At 48.2% G+C, this 14,716-nt stretch overlaps 1 protein-coding gene across 1 annotated transcript in view; it reads left to right on the forward strand.

Annotated features, from left to right (window-relative positions):
* Positions 1–14,716, forward strand: part of ZGLP1 (zinc finger GATA like protein 1) — a 546,271-nt gene that overhangs the window by 428,458 nt on the left and 103,097 nt on the right. Inside the window, exon 5 of the mRNA XM_078659174.1 lies at positions 2,590–2,721. Coding sequence (XP_078515300.1) covers positions 2,590–2,721 — 132 coding nt within the window. The remainder of the gene's footprint in view (positions 1–2,589; positions 2,722–14,716) is intronic.

Genomic DNA, 14,716 nt, shown 5'->3' on the forward strand with positions numbered 1-14,716 from the left:
TGGAACATCCCCCCCTTTCCGTGCATCAGTCAACACAACCATTGGATGTTATTTGGATTATAACGCAAACACAAGGAGATGATGGATGGAGTCCTGAAACTTTTCAGACACTCACCCCCAGTCACAGATCTGGGTTGAAGTCATCATCATTCTTTAGCTCAGAAGCGTATTTCATTATATACAATCTCATACATTACCATTGTGGCAAGGGTTTTGGTGTTTGCCACTCTCTGACAAACCCTAGGAGTAGAAAACATGCACTATGATTGTTCTGGTTAAGCCTTATTGAGAGGGGTGGTATATTGTTTTGCCAACTGTAGTCTTATACATAGTTGTAATTTTACAACTGTATGCATAATGGTTGCCAGATTATGAGCAATTCAGATTAGCTGTTATGTATTTTACTGTGAGTTTTACTTTTTAGTTTTATAGGAGGTAAGACCATGCCTGTATGCTTATACGAAATTTGGTTCAAGAGACTATGGTCTAAATACACTTTGATATTATTATTATTGTGCAGTTCAGTAAACTTGTGCTGGTTGCAGAATCAAACCGAAGGTAGAGGTTATAGGCCTTAACTGTTCACTATGAGAAGTTATGTTAGATTACTTAGGTGTGATCTGTGTACAATGAAACATTATGGAAAAGCAAGTAGGCCTGACTTATTGTGAAAAGCATGGGTTTCAGGGTACAGAATCTTTGAGGGAGGGTTGTTATTACATTGTGCTAAAGCCTGTATACAGGTATTTTGTTACACAGAGTCTCTTAGATTACTGTAGTAGGCAAGGGTTTAAGCGTTGGTGACCCACCCCGGAACAAACCATGGGGATAGAAGATTTCCACTCAAGTAATTCTTATTTGGCTATAATAGGAGGGAATACATTTTGTTTTGATACCTATCATTTTGTACATATTTGCAAATGTATGATGGCATATCTGATGGATGTCTTACATGAAAGCTTAAGCCCAATATAGTAGGTCTGAGTTGGTTATGCTAATAAGTGAATAATGAAAATTATGGGCCTAATTGTTTATTATGAAAGGTTACAATCTAAACATCATGCCTGACTGAGAGAAGAATATGTTAGTCAATGGGCATTTTAGGGTGAATTGTTAATACTCTGGGATCTTGGTGGTTGTTACCCCTCTGACAAACCCCGTAGGCATGGAAAACCCCGTAGGCATAGAAAACTTGCATCCGAAGAATCTTTGCTAACCACTCTCTGGAGAGATAGTATTTTGTTTGCCCAATTGGATTTTTAAATATTTTGTATAATTTTATGACTGTTGCCTGATGTTTTCCTTGTGAAAAAACTTAATCTCAGAACAGTAGGCCTGAGTTAGTTATGGTGACAACCCAGGAATAACATATAGGCCTAATTGGTTAGCTGGGAAAGGGATTTTCAGATTCCATATCCTGATCTATTTAATATGAAAAGTTGTGACAAAGGCAGAAACGTGATATATTTAAGATGTAACAAGTTAAAGCCAACCGGATCTTAAGAGTTGATTATTTTTGCACAGTTTAAAACCTGAAATTCTGTTTTTTGATAGATTAAATCTCACGGATTACATCTGTAGGGAATTATTTTGGTATTTGTTATCCCCTTTGACGAACTCTATGGTGGAAGATTTTCAAGTAAATTCTTGCTAAAATCTCTTCAGAAAGCCTAGCTAGTTTAGCTGTCTGCCAGCATCTTGTAATAAAGAAATCATTAAGTAATACATACATCCATATTGACAAATACATTCCAAATAGAGGGAGAAAGCGCCTTTGGGTTAGGCCTCTTCAGGCACTGTTCTGCCCGAGTGTCATTTGCACTCTGCTTCCATCCATGACAGCTTATTGCATGGAGAAATGGTTCAGTCCACAGCAGTTTTTGACTCTTGCACTTGACATTTCTTGATCATAGGTGCACATCCACCTGAAAATGAGTGCACTTCATCATCAGTGCTTGCTGGCCAGTTCAATAGTTATCAATTTTCTTTTATAGTTCTCATTGTATATCTTGACTTCTCTTCTTTTTGTATGTGTCTTCAGAGAATTCTACAGCTGCCCAAGCAGTGCCAACGGGCCCCTTTCTTATGGTTCCTTTCATCTGTAGTGCACTGCATTCCCATGGCCGCTTCCGAATGAGGCGGCCATTAAGGAACGCTGTTATCTGAAGTGGATCATTGTTTTATCATTTCAAGATCGGTAACACGTTGGTTTTAAAAGTGGCTGCCATGCTAGAACTTGTGACTGCGACAGACCATCTGCAATACCGCTGCTCTGTTTAGTTCTGATATTGCAGGCATATGCCCACTGTGTTTAGGCAGCAGAGGGTTTTCTTTTTTCTACTTTTATTCTTTAATTATATTTTGGATATATTGTTGGGTTTGGATGTGTTTTATTGCTTTTTGTGTCAAAGGAGTGAATACAAGAATGAGTCAGTGGATGGATGAATGAGCACAAAGATGAGTGCATTCATGATGACCTATTGAGTGCCTAAATCCATTAATGACATAAGGAATTTTAATTCATAAGCCAGACCTATTGTCGTTGCCAATGCTTTGTTTTAACTGTGCCATTTTCTCACCTGTTTATAGGTATAAGAAGTACGGGGTCAGATGCTTCCATTGTTGGAATATCCCCAAGAAGGAAGGAAAGGCCTACTCAAACTGTGCTAATTGTGGCCGGGGTCTGCGATCCTCGATGGGTCAACGTAAAGGAGGGAAACGGTAAGATAACTCACCCGCGCTCTAGCTCTTTACTTACTGTTTGGCTGAGGCGGTGAGGTAAAACTACTGTTGCAGAAAATACTGTACCAGTCTACCCGGGAGTAAAACACACCTGCAATCCTCCACGTGACTAATACTTAAGTAAAACAACTGTTCCTCTAGTTGCAGAATTTTGTAAATCATTTAAAATGATACATTTTACAGCAATCACCAAGTTCTTCAGCACTTCAATGCATACCGGTAATCCCTTCCCTGATTATAAATGTCCATGGGTCGAGCAAAACAATTCAAATCGTAATCTTCACCCCAGAATGCCTTTATTTTGGACATGTTTTAGGTTCACCAAAAGAAACGTTATTTGCCACATTGTGAGACTTTTCGCTTTGCAGTGACCTAGTTTGCAACCTTTCTGAACCATGGCAATCTGGAAAATAATTTCAAATTTTTCTGCAAATTCAACTTTTGCAGATATTTTCTTTGCACAAAAGCGTTATACAGCGAAAGAACACGAACTGTATTCTGCATAGTTTAATTACGCAGACCCAGTTTCATAACATGAAATAAATATATACGTGATATATTGTTGCAAAAGTAACGATCTTCACACACTAGTGACAAAGTGACACATTTTGCAACATCCTTCTAGATTCTGTAGATTTTTCGTGTAGTTTTGGGGGGGGGGGGGGGGACTCCACAATTGTACCCTAGTAATCAAATCCTTGATTGCCTGCCAGTCCGTATGTCCTATAATCGCTCAAAGAACTGAGTTCCTACGTGTCCGCTGATTCTCCTTCCATTGCCCTCTTCTTCTTATCTTATCTTCTTTCATTTTAATTTGGAATTGTTGTGCAGGATGGCATCGACCATGATGAGGACGTGTAGTTGTGAGGGGGCCATCGCCTGACATAGTGGCAAAGAAGAAAACTGGTCAAAATGCATGTACCTTCAAATAATTAGGAGTGTCTTTTCGCACCATGTGACCACCCTACATATGGAGATGGGTGCAGAAGGGCCGCTTGGCCGAGCCTTAAGCTCGAAGCGGACTTTAGATTTAGACATTTGTGTATTGTTTTGCATTTGATAAAGCTGTATCCATGTGAAAGAGCCTCTAAAGTTTGCATTGACCCTGGATCGCTCTGGAATTCTGAGAAGGCCTCTGCACCACTGCCTAAATACTGGAATCAATATCTTCCTGATGCCACATAGGCGATACAGATTCTGAATAGTAACCTGTCTCACTTTCAGTTGTCAGTTTCTTAATTTTACAACTATGTGGTATATGCCAATGTGTGCCTTTCAACTCTGGTCCTAGTATTTTGTTTGCTTGTTGGACATGTACACACATGCATTATGGGACAAGGCCAGTGAGATCTTGCAGGTGTTTCTAGCGGACCGTGGGGTCTCACTGGCCCAGATCATGCCTGGAATGCAGTAAAATATGTACTTCAGGCAGACATGGACAATACTGACTGCACTGGCAAAGCTATTGGTAGCAATGTTGTGCTCCGAAGATATGCATGGTTGAGGTAATTCAGGTTTTTTGGGTGATGTGCGTTCATCCCTAATGGATATGCCTGTTGATGGGACTAGGCTGTTCGTGAAAAGGCTGATTCAGTGATCGAATGTTTGAAAGACCATTGAAACATATCACAATCCTTGGAACTATTGGCACATGCAAAGCAATTTCCCCAAGAGTCCAGGAAATTTACTGATTACTCCTGAGGGCTTACTTAGAGGCAATGCCATCTTTTTCAACATGTTGCGCAGCAGCCAGCCTAGTATTTTCAGGGCTGAGGACGTAGTACTGGTATGAATTGTACAGGGCAGCAGGGACTGCAGTCTTCTAATTCTTTCTCCCGGTTGGACTTGGCCCTTTTTGCAGGATCATCCACAAGCCTTCACTACTATTTTAGCTTAATTTGTTTTTGGTGGCTTTAGGCCTCTGTGCACTTTACTGCTGCTAACCAGTGCTAAGGCACTTGTGCTCTCACCTTAATACATATTGCTTTTGCTTACACTCCAATGCCATAATTAATATACTTATAAGTCCCTAGTAAAGTGATACTGCATGTGCCCAGGGCCTTAAAATTAAATGTTACTAGTGGGTCATTATCCACGTGACAGGAGGACGATGTGATCCAGAGGGAGTCCTAATAAGCTTTTGTAAAGGAATCACACAGGTTTCCAGAATCCACTTCTAAACAAATGAAAATAACAGAGAGGCTCAGAACAACATGAGCAATACAGAAACGCCTGTCCTGCTCCTTTGATTTGGTGAAGAGTACAAATCCCTAATAACCTCGACAATTGAGAAGTCTGAATCAAAACCTTTTGTTGTGTCCCCTAAGAATTCACCAAACCCTTGTCCTGAGGAGTACCACCAAAGAAAGTGTGGGTTTGAAATGTGTAGACTGGGATGAGTAGGGGATCCTAGTTCAACCAGTATCAGTATGGACGTATACATTCATTTGTCTAAAGAAACTATTGGAAGCCCATATTTTATACCTCTGGACCCTTCATACGTTCCAGTACTAAGAACTCTTTCTGTGAATGTGATCCTCTGGTCTTGTAAAATCTTGGATTAGTGAAGATGCAATTTTAGCCTAGTTCATGTAAAAAATAAGCGTTATCACAATTTATATTTGATTTATCTTTCCATATTTAACACGCTTTTTAAATATTTTTCACTGTATATCCATCAAGTTGAATGTGGATTGTCCTTTCTTTTATCGTACCAAATGTGAAAGTTTAAAAAACGTTTGTGTTCAATCATTACTAAAACAAATTTGAGGTCACGATTATAGAGTAAAATGTACCTTAAGTAAAGATGTGTTTAAATCTCACAACCACCTGATTCTGTTTTGTGTATACAGTGGGTTTACAGCACTGATTGTGCCACCCACTTAAGTAGCCCTTTAAATAGGTCTTAGGTCTGCCATTGAAGCCTCTGTGTGCGCAGTTTTAAACTGCCATTTTGACATGACTAAATAAAGCTTTTGCTAGGCCCAAACCTTTGTTTTTAATACGTATAAGTCACCCCTAAGTTAGGCTTGGAAAGCCCAAAGGGAAGGGTGCAGTGTATTCAAAAAGTTGGACATGTACTTACTTTTTTTAATTCATCTGTTTATTTAAGTAATACTGTTACACAGCAGTACCTCACTTTTAGCCCTCTTGGTCACAGGTTTACATTGCACCCCATAGGCAAGACATCAATGGCCTGTTATACCACATCTTTGAACAGTAATTAGACCTTCCTCTCCATCCATCGTTCTCCCCGCTGTTGCCCCACAAGCCTGTGGAGGGTTACATATATTTCCCCTGAATGCATTCCACTTTCTGGAGACTCTGTCCCATTTCTGGGGCCAACCTCTATGTTTATATACTTCAGCTTCTACCATTATTCACTAGTCCGTATCCCGCTTCCATTCAGCCAGCGTAGACCCTCCCGCCACCCCCACCTCTGAACTAATATATTGCGTTTTACGATCATCAATCCCATGGTAGTCCACAGCTGCCCAGCACGATGAAGATCAGTAGGCTTCCACACATTCAGGAGGCACACTGTGGGAGTCAGGGCAGCTGTTTCTCCATACGCTTCGTTCATACATGTAATTATTGCATTACGGTATCTTTGGAAGGGTACACATTCCCAAATGATGTGGCAAAAGGTGCCAATACCACCACATGCTCTTCTATACCCTGCATCTTCAAGTCTGCCCATTTTAACCAGTGCAGTGCATGTGATGTATGACCTGAGGAGTATTTTTAATTGGACAAGTCATAATCTCAATGAAATTGCCACCTCTAGAGGTGACGCAAGTGTCTCCTTCCAGTCTTTCTCCTCCAGCTCCCCAACGTCTGCTTGTCAGTTTTCGCGGAGATTTAGCAACGGGTCTGATTTAGTGATTTTTTTGTACATCAATCAGATGGATTTACTCAGCATATACTCCGAGATGAGCCTGTCCTCCAAAGGAGATGCCTATGGCACGACCTCCCCCTCTACATTTGCCCCCCTGTGAGCATGTCCTATTTGGGAATATTGAAATATTTCTCTATCAGCTAGCTCATATTCTCTTTGGAGCTCCGTGAACGGGACAATTGCCCCACTTACCCACAGATCCTTAACCTTTGAGATGCCAATAATATCCCACTCATTAAATCCCCGACATCTACCCAGTTTCCCTAGGCTCTCTGCCCACCATAGTGGTGTTTTGAGCATCACCCTGCCATTCCACCCTAACTGTTCTGTTACTTTATGCCAGATTGCGACCGTCTGTGCTGTTGGTCCTGTGAGGTGCTGCTTCTTTGGGTTACTATATAGTGCATCACTTAATCCGCATCCCCCCCCCTAAGTCCCATGAGCCACTCGTCTATATACCACGCCAGATGTCTGTCTGTCCCCGGTGGGCCTATCTATTGATGACCGCCAGCTGCACCGCCCAATAGTATGCCTGGATATTGGGAAGTGCAATACCTCCTGAACTTGTTTATGAGTAGCAATGTGGGGCAGTTTCCAATTCCCAACAGGCTTCGAATCTCCCTGTCTATTGCTTTAAAATATGTATCTGGATTCTCATAGGGCGTATTTTGAGGGGCATATAAAAATCGTGGCAGTGTCATCATTTTGACTAGTGCCACTCTTCCCAATAGGGATAGTGGCAGGGCCCGCCAATGTTGTACATCTCCCTTCAGCCTGGCTAGCGGGGCGAGAAGGTTCCTCTCATAAAAGACCTCCTCACTGGAAGTAACATATATCCCCAAGTAGGTGAACCCTTCTGTCTCGATTTTTGCTTCACATCCCCTCAGCAAGGCGGGGGCCATGCCCCGTAGGGGGAACACCGCTGACTTTGACCAGTTGATGGTGTACTCAGAATATTGTCCAAAGTTGGAACAGATCTGAAGGATCCTGGTGTTGGAGGATCTTGGCGATGCCACATATAACAATACATCTGCGTACAGCGAGATTCTATCCTCTCTCCCGATGTCCACCTTAGTCCTCAGATTACTGGGTCCCCCCCTTATCCAGCTCGCCAGTGGCTCCAATATCAATGGCAAATAAATTTAAAACCGGGGACAGTGGGCAGCCCTGTCTTATTCCCGTTTAGTGGAAAGGCACAAAATGTGTGCCCGTTAACAACCACTTGGGCCAGAGGGGTGGTATATAGCAGGTGGAGCCATGACAAAAAATTTTCCCCCAGACCCACACGTTTTAGGTCTGCAAACATATAAGGCCACTCAACCGTGTCGAAGGCCATGCGGGAGTCCAACGATAGTATTGTCCTGTTCTTTTATATGTTATCCCTTTGGCAAAGAACTGCATGGAGCTGCCTCAAGTTTAAGGCAGTATTTCGACCAGGCATGAAGCCGGACTGGTCCGGATGCATGAGCTTAGTCGCCACTGGGATCAAACGGCGACCTAGTACCTTGGCTAAGATTTTAACCTCGACATTCAGGAGGGAGATGGATCTATATGAAGAGCACTCCTCTGATCGCTTGCCAGCTTTATAGATGACCACTACAGATGCCAGTCTTTGTTCTTTGGGTAGTTCTCCCACACGCTTTCTTTCTTCAAACATGTTTGAGATGTGGTGCCATCTTTGTGGCAGACATTTTAAGGAGTTCTATCAGGATGCCATTAGGCCCCATGGCCTTACTGGATTGTATGCTCTGTATAGCAGCCCCTATTTCCTCCGCTGTAAGATCTTATCAGAGCTGCTCGTTGTCCCCCACTGAGAGAAGGGGATTTGGACATCTTGTATTGGGTCCAATGACTCCTCTATTGTGCTGGATGTCTCCGGGGAGTAGAGTTGCACGTAATGGTCTGCAAAGTCTTCCGTGATATCTTGCGGGTCTCGTAGCAACTCTCCCTCCGAGCCTCTTACGGTCATCACCCACCTCCCGGCCTTCTCCCTTTTGTCAAATCAGGCAAGTAACTTGCCCGCTTTATCTCCCAGTTCGTATACTTTATGCTGTATGTTGCAGAGTTTACTATTAGATGACTCCGCTATTAAGTTCTTTTTTTCTTTTCTCTTCAGGGAAAGTGAGTGTTGGGTATCATCCTCAAGCAAGGAGGATGGAGACCTCTCCAGGGTCAATATTTCCCTATCAAATACCTCTAACTTGGCCTTTTTTTCCCCTCTCGTGTCTGGCCGCAAGGGAGAGAGCCTGTCCCTTTATGACTGCCTTATATGCTTCCCATACAGTCTGGTGAGACTTTACAGACCTAACATTTTCCTTGAAATAGTAGTCAGTTGTTTTATCAATGCCCACTCTGTGTGGAATGACCCGGTACCATGGGCTGATGGATAAGGATCGTCTCGGGAATTTCTTGGTTAGGTTGTATTTTGCCCACATTGGAGCATGGTCCGAGATACCCCTAGCTAAGTGTTTAACTTCCGAAAAGTGAGGTATATCCCCTGCAGCAGTTAGAATATGGTCAATCCGGGACATGCTCCTATGCGGTCCGGAATGGAATGTAAACTGCTGCTCATCAGGGTGGGATTCATGCCACACATCTATTAGCCCCATGGTCTCCGGAATTAAGCCATGATATCCGCCTCCCTCCCCCTGTCCGTCTCCCTCCCCCTGTCCGTCTCCCTCCCCCTGTCCGTCTCCCTCCCCCTGTCCGTCTCCCTCCCCCTGTCCGTCTCCCTCTGTCCGTCTCCCTCCCCCTGTCCGTCTCCCTCCCCCTGTCCGTCTCCCTCCCCCTGTCCGTCTCCCTCCCCCTGTCCGTCTCCCTCCCCCTGTCCGTCTCCCTCCCCCTGTCCGTCTCCCTCCCCCTGTCCGTCTCCCTCCCCCTGTCCGTCTCCCTCCCCCTGTCCGTCTCCCTCCCCCTGTCCGTCTCCCTCCCCCTGTCCGTCTCCCTCCCCCTGTCCGTCTCCCTCCCCCTGTCCGTCTCCCTCCCCCTGTCCGTCTCCCTCCCCCTGTCCGTCTCCCTCCCCCTGTCCGTCTCCCTCCCCCTGTCCGTCTCCCTCCCCCTGTCCGTCTCCCTCCCCCTGTCCGTCTCCCTCCCCCTGTCCGTCTCCCTCCCCCTGTCCGTCTCCCTCCCCCTGTCCGTCTCCCTCCCCCTGTCCGTCTCCCTCCCCCTGTCCGTCTCCCTCCCCCTGTCGTCTCCCTCCCCCTGTCGTCTCCCTCCCCCTGTCGTCTCCCTCCCCCTGTCGTCTCCCTCCCCCTGTCGTCTCCCTCCCCCTGTCGTCTCCCTCCCCCTGTCGTCTCCCTCCCCCTGTCGTCTCCCTCCCCCTGTCGTCTCCCTCCCCCTGTCGTCTCCCTCCCCCTGTCGTCTCCCTCCCCCTGTCGTCTCCCTCCCCCTGTCGTCTCCCTCCCCCTGTCGTCTCCCTCCCCCTGTCGTCTCCCTCCCCCTGTCGTCTCCCTCCCCCTGTCGTCTCCCTCCCCCTGTCGTCTCCCTCCCCCTGTCGTCTCCCTCCCCCTGTCGTCTCCCTCCCCCTGTCGTCTCCCTCCCCCTGTCGTCTCCCTCCCCCTGTCGTCTCCCTCCCCCTGTCCGTCTCCCTCCCCCTGTCCGTCTCCCTCCCCCTGTCGTCTCCCTCCCCCTGTCGTCTCCCTCCCCCTGTCCGTCTCCCTCCCCCTGTCCGTCTCCCTCCCCCTGTCGTCTCCCTCCCCCTGTCCGCCACCCTCCCCCTGTCCGCCACCCTCCCCCTGTCCGCCTCCCTCCCCCTGTCCGCCTCCCTCCCCCTGTCCGCCTCCCTCCCCCTGTCCGCCTCCCTCCCCCTGTCCGCCTCCCTCCCCCTGTCCGCCTCCCTCCCCCTGTCCGCCTCCCTCCCCCTGTCCGCCTCCCTCCCCCTGTCCGCCTCCCTCCCCCTGTCCGCCTCCCTCCCCCTGTCCGCCTCCCTCCCCCTGTCCGCCTCCCTCCCCCTGTCCGTCTCCCTCCCCCTGTCCGTCTCCCTCCCCCTGTCCGTCTCCCTCCCCCTGTCCGTCTCCCTCCCCCTGTCCGTCTCCCTCCCCCTGTCCGTCTCCCTCCCCCTGTCCGTCTCCCTCCCCCTGTCCGTCTCCCTCCCCCTGTCCGCCTCCCTCCCCCTGTCCGCCTCCCTCCCCCTGTCCGCCTCCCTCCCCCTGTCCGCCTCCCTCCCCCTGTCCGCCTCCCTCCCCCTGTCCGTCTCCCTCCATCTCCCTCTTTCTCTCCGTCTCCCTCCATCTCCCTCTTTCTCTCCGTCTCCCTCCATCTCCCTCTTTCTCTCCGTCTCCCTCCATCTCCCTCTTTCTCTCCGTCTCCCTCCATCTCCCTCTTTCTCTCCGTCTCCCTCCATCTCCCTCTTTCTCTCCGTCTCCCTCCATCTCCCTCTTTCTCTCCGTCTCCCTCCATCTCCCTCTTTCTCTCCGTCTCCCTCCATCTCCCTCTTTCTCTCCGTCTCCCTCCATCTCCCTCTTTCTCTCCGTCTCCCTCCATCTCCCTCCCTCCCTCCCTCGGTCTCCCTCTTTCTCTCCGTCTCTAGCTGTCTCCGTCTCTCGCTGTCTCTCTCTCTTTTTGTCTCCCTCTCTCTCTCCGTCTCCTTCTGTCTCTGTCCCACTCTCTTTTTGTCTCCCTCTCTCTCTGTCTCCTTCTGTCTCTGTGTCTCCCTCGGTCTCTCTGTGTCTCCCTCCCTATGGCTCCCTCCCTCTGGTTCCCTCTCCCTCCCTCCGTCCCCCTTTCCTTCACTCCATCTCCCCCTGACTCCCTCTGTCTCCCTCTCTCTCTGTCTGCCTCTCTAGCTCCCTCTCCCTCTGTCACCCTCCCTCTGTCACCCTCCCTCTGTCACCCTCCCTCTGTCACCCTCCCTCTGTCACCCTCCCTCTGTCACCCTCCCTCTGTCACCCTCCCTCTGTCACCCTCCCTCTGTCACCCTCCCTCTGTCACCCTCCCTCTGTCACCCTCTGTCTGTCTGTCACCCTGTCTGTCTGTCACCCTCTCCATCTCTCTGCCTCACGGTCTGTCTGTTGCTGTCCCTGTCTCTGTCTGTCTCTGCCTCTATCTGTCTCTAGCTCTCTGTCCCTGCCTCTGTCTCTGCGTCAATCTGTCTCTAGCTCTCTTTGCCTCCCTGTCTCTGCGTCAATTTGTCTCTAGCTCTGTCTTTGCCTCTAGCTCTCTCTGCCTCTGCCTCTATCTGTCTCTGCCTCTATCTGTCTCTGCCTCTATCTGTCTCTGCCTCTATCTGTCTCTGCCTCTATCTGTCTCTGCCTCTATCTGTCTCTCTCTGTCCCTGTCTCCATCTACGTCTGTCTGCCCCCTGTCTATCTGTCTCACCCAGCTCTCAGTCCCTGCTGTCCTCTGTCACTCTGTCATCTCACCCGAGTGTTTTCCAGCCGGGGCTGAGACAGCTTCCCAGGCACACACACAACCACACCCCAGTCCTTCACAGGTCTTTAAAAGACCATTTACATGTTAATGAGGCTTTGTTCACCTCTTACTGCCCTGCAGCTCCATTCTGACTATCGCTGGAATCGCCTGGCCCCCATAGAGCAGTCTCCCTGAGTCCACGCTGCTGCAACCGCCAGTGTTTGCTGACACTTGAGTACCCGTGATCTAGTTGATCATTAAGGGTCATATGCAGGTCTCCCCCTATTGTCAGTGTCCCTCCAGTGAATTCCCAAATCTTTTTGCTAATATCCAGTAGAGCAATGTTCTGTAGGGCGGGGCGAATATAGCTTGCCAGCACATTTATGCTTGTTCCCTCCCAAGACCCAGTCAATCCTGCAAATCTTCCCTGAGGAACAGTGTGTATGTCCCTTTTGCACAACAGAATCCCCCCCCCTGGAACCAGATGTGAACCTTGAGTGAACTACTAGCTTATACCCCCATCTAATAAGTGCCTTGCATGTACGTCCTATCAGGGGGGTCTCCTGGAGAAGCACTATGTCAGTCCCCCCCCCATTGGTGCCCACTCCATAGGCTAATTCATCCGCCATCTGTACTTTCCCCAACGGTGAAGGACCGAGCTGTTTCACTCATGGGCTGGGTGCATTCCACTTGCTCCCCGGGTTGGCCTGAAGTCTCAGAGGAAATCTGCCATGCGCCCGACCCTGAATGTGCCAATAGTGTACAATTTCACAACTCCCCCCCAACCCACACCCTCCCTGCATGACGGTGACCATATGCCCGCCTCCCCAACTGTGCATGGTGCCAGTCACCCTCCCATCCCTGTGTTGGAGGAGTCGAGAGCCAGACCACCACCCAATGCCCCGACAAACTATTCACTACAGGGGAGACTTGTGTACAGTTTTCATTATACTCAGCCGCTCCTTTCTCCTCTCAGTGCTGGTCATTGTGTCCGCCTCTCCCCAGGCGCATTGCAGCATTTTTCTTACAAGGCAGCCAGTTGGACAGGTATTTTTGAGGTTTACATGTCCTAGTAGTGAAAAACTATTACATTTATTTTTCACTACTGCAAGACCTACCTCTCCCATAGGATAATATTGGATCTACCTTATTACATTTAATAAGTGTAATTTCCAAATGGGACCATGTAACCATTTAATGTTTGGTGTCTGGAATTGGAGTTTTAAATCTTAACATATGGTGAAGTCTTGCCTTTGTCACTTGGTGCCTGCAGCCGGTCTCTGGGTGACAGCTGGGTTTTGTTTATTCCTCCTATACCGCCGCACTCAATTGGGACCCTAGGTGTGACTGGATTTTATTTATTTACTTTATTTAGAGAGCGTTATATGGCGCTGGCAAGACTTGTGGGTATCGGAGTGCTTTACAACATTTACTCATGCAATAAAAACATACAGATAGCCATAAGTAAAAGGTAAATAACAGTCAAGAGTTACTGGATTGTAGGCTGCTAAAAGTGCTATAATTTACTGTCCAGAGGGTTAAGGTGCTGAGCGAGAAGGAGATGCTTTAGTTTTCTCTTAAAGATCATGAAGGAGGGGTTGGTTCTGACATCTGCTTTTAGGGAGTTCAGATTTTGGGGGCATTGCCCGAGAAGGAGCGAGCCAGGGCTTTTTGTTTGTGTCTTTAGGGGTATGAGACGTAGGTGGTTGGTGCTTCTCAGGTTTCTTGTCTGGCCTGCCCTGGTGAGTTTGGCTGCCACGTATGCTGGTTTACCAATGTGAAAGACTTTGCGGGTGAGACTAGCAGTTTTGAAGTGGCAGCGGGTTTCAACTGAATGGACCGTCACTGGCAGGATGGGAGGAGGAGTTGGGCCCAGCGTCACTTAGACTCGAATAGGCTGAGCCTTGTCTCCACATAAAGGGCTGCATACCTCCTGAAGTTAGTCCGAAGCCAGTGCCATGAAGACAGGGCACCTGTGCATTTCAAAGGCAAGCCTCTAGACTTCTCACCCACTTTAAAGGCACATCTGGGTATAAATACTGAACCTCAGACACCACCACTTATGTACACTTCTGGGCCTGTGGATACTCTGCCAGGTAGGACTGCTGTGCTGCTGAAGAACTGTCACTCTGCTGGACTTCTGCCCTACTGTGCTGCTGCTTTGCTGTGCTGACATGCTGCCCTCTTATCTGGCTTACAAGGACTGAACCTGTATCACATTAGCCCAGAACTCAGAATGACTCTAGGGGCTAGTTGGCTGGCCTCCTGATATGAAGCCTCAGGGACACAACATGCTTACAACAACTTTGCACCTGGACTCTTCCATCTGAGAGTCTATCCTATCAAGTAGTGCCACCCCAGTCTTAGGCTCTTGGAAGTGGGCTTGAGGGGCTTACCAGCTTCTATGGATCCAGCGGAACCGATACAGCTCCTCTGCTGCGTAGCACAAACCTGAGCGAGACCGACACATTACTGCTGCATAAATTGGAACCGTTGCAAAGACCTGCATTGCAGCTGACTGTGCAATGCATCTGCAGCTCAGGCCCTCGCATCCTTCATCTACAGCAGTCTTGACAACAACGATGGACTCCGCATCGCAGCCTCTTAGCTGTTCAGAAGTGACACATCGCTATGACTGCAAGCCACATCCTCGACGTCGCCGGACTTCGCATCACAAGCCCCGTTGGTGGGACCCTCTACAACGAAGCAGGTTCTTGCATCACAGCC

Source organism: Lissotriton helveticus, chromosome 1_1 (genome assembly GCF_964261635.1).
Source record: "Lissotriton helveticus chromosome 1_1, aLisHel1.1, whole genome shotgun sequence".
NCBI lineage: Eukaryota > Metazoa > Chordata > Amphibia > Caudata > Salamandridae > Lissotriton > Lissotriton helveticus.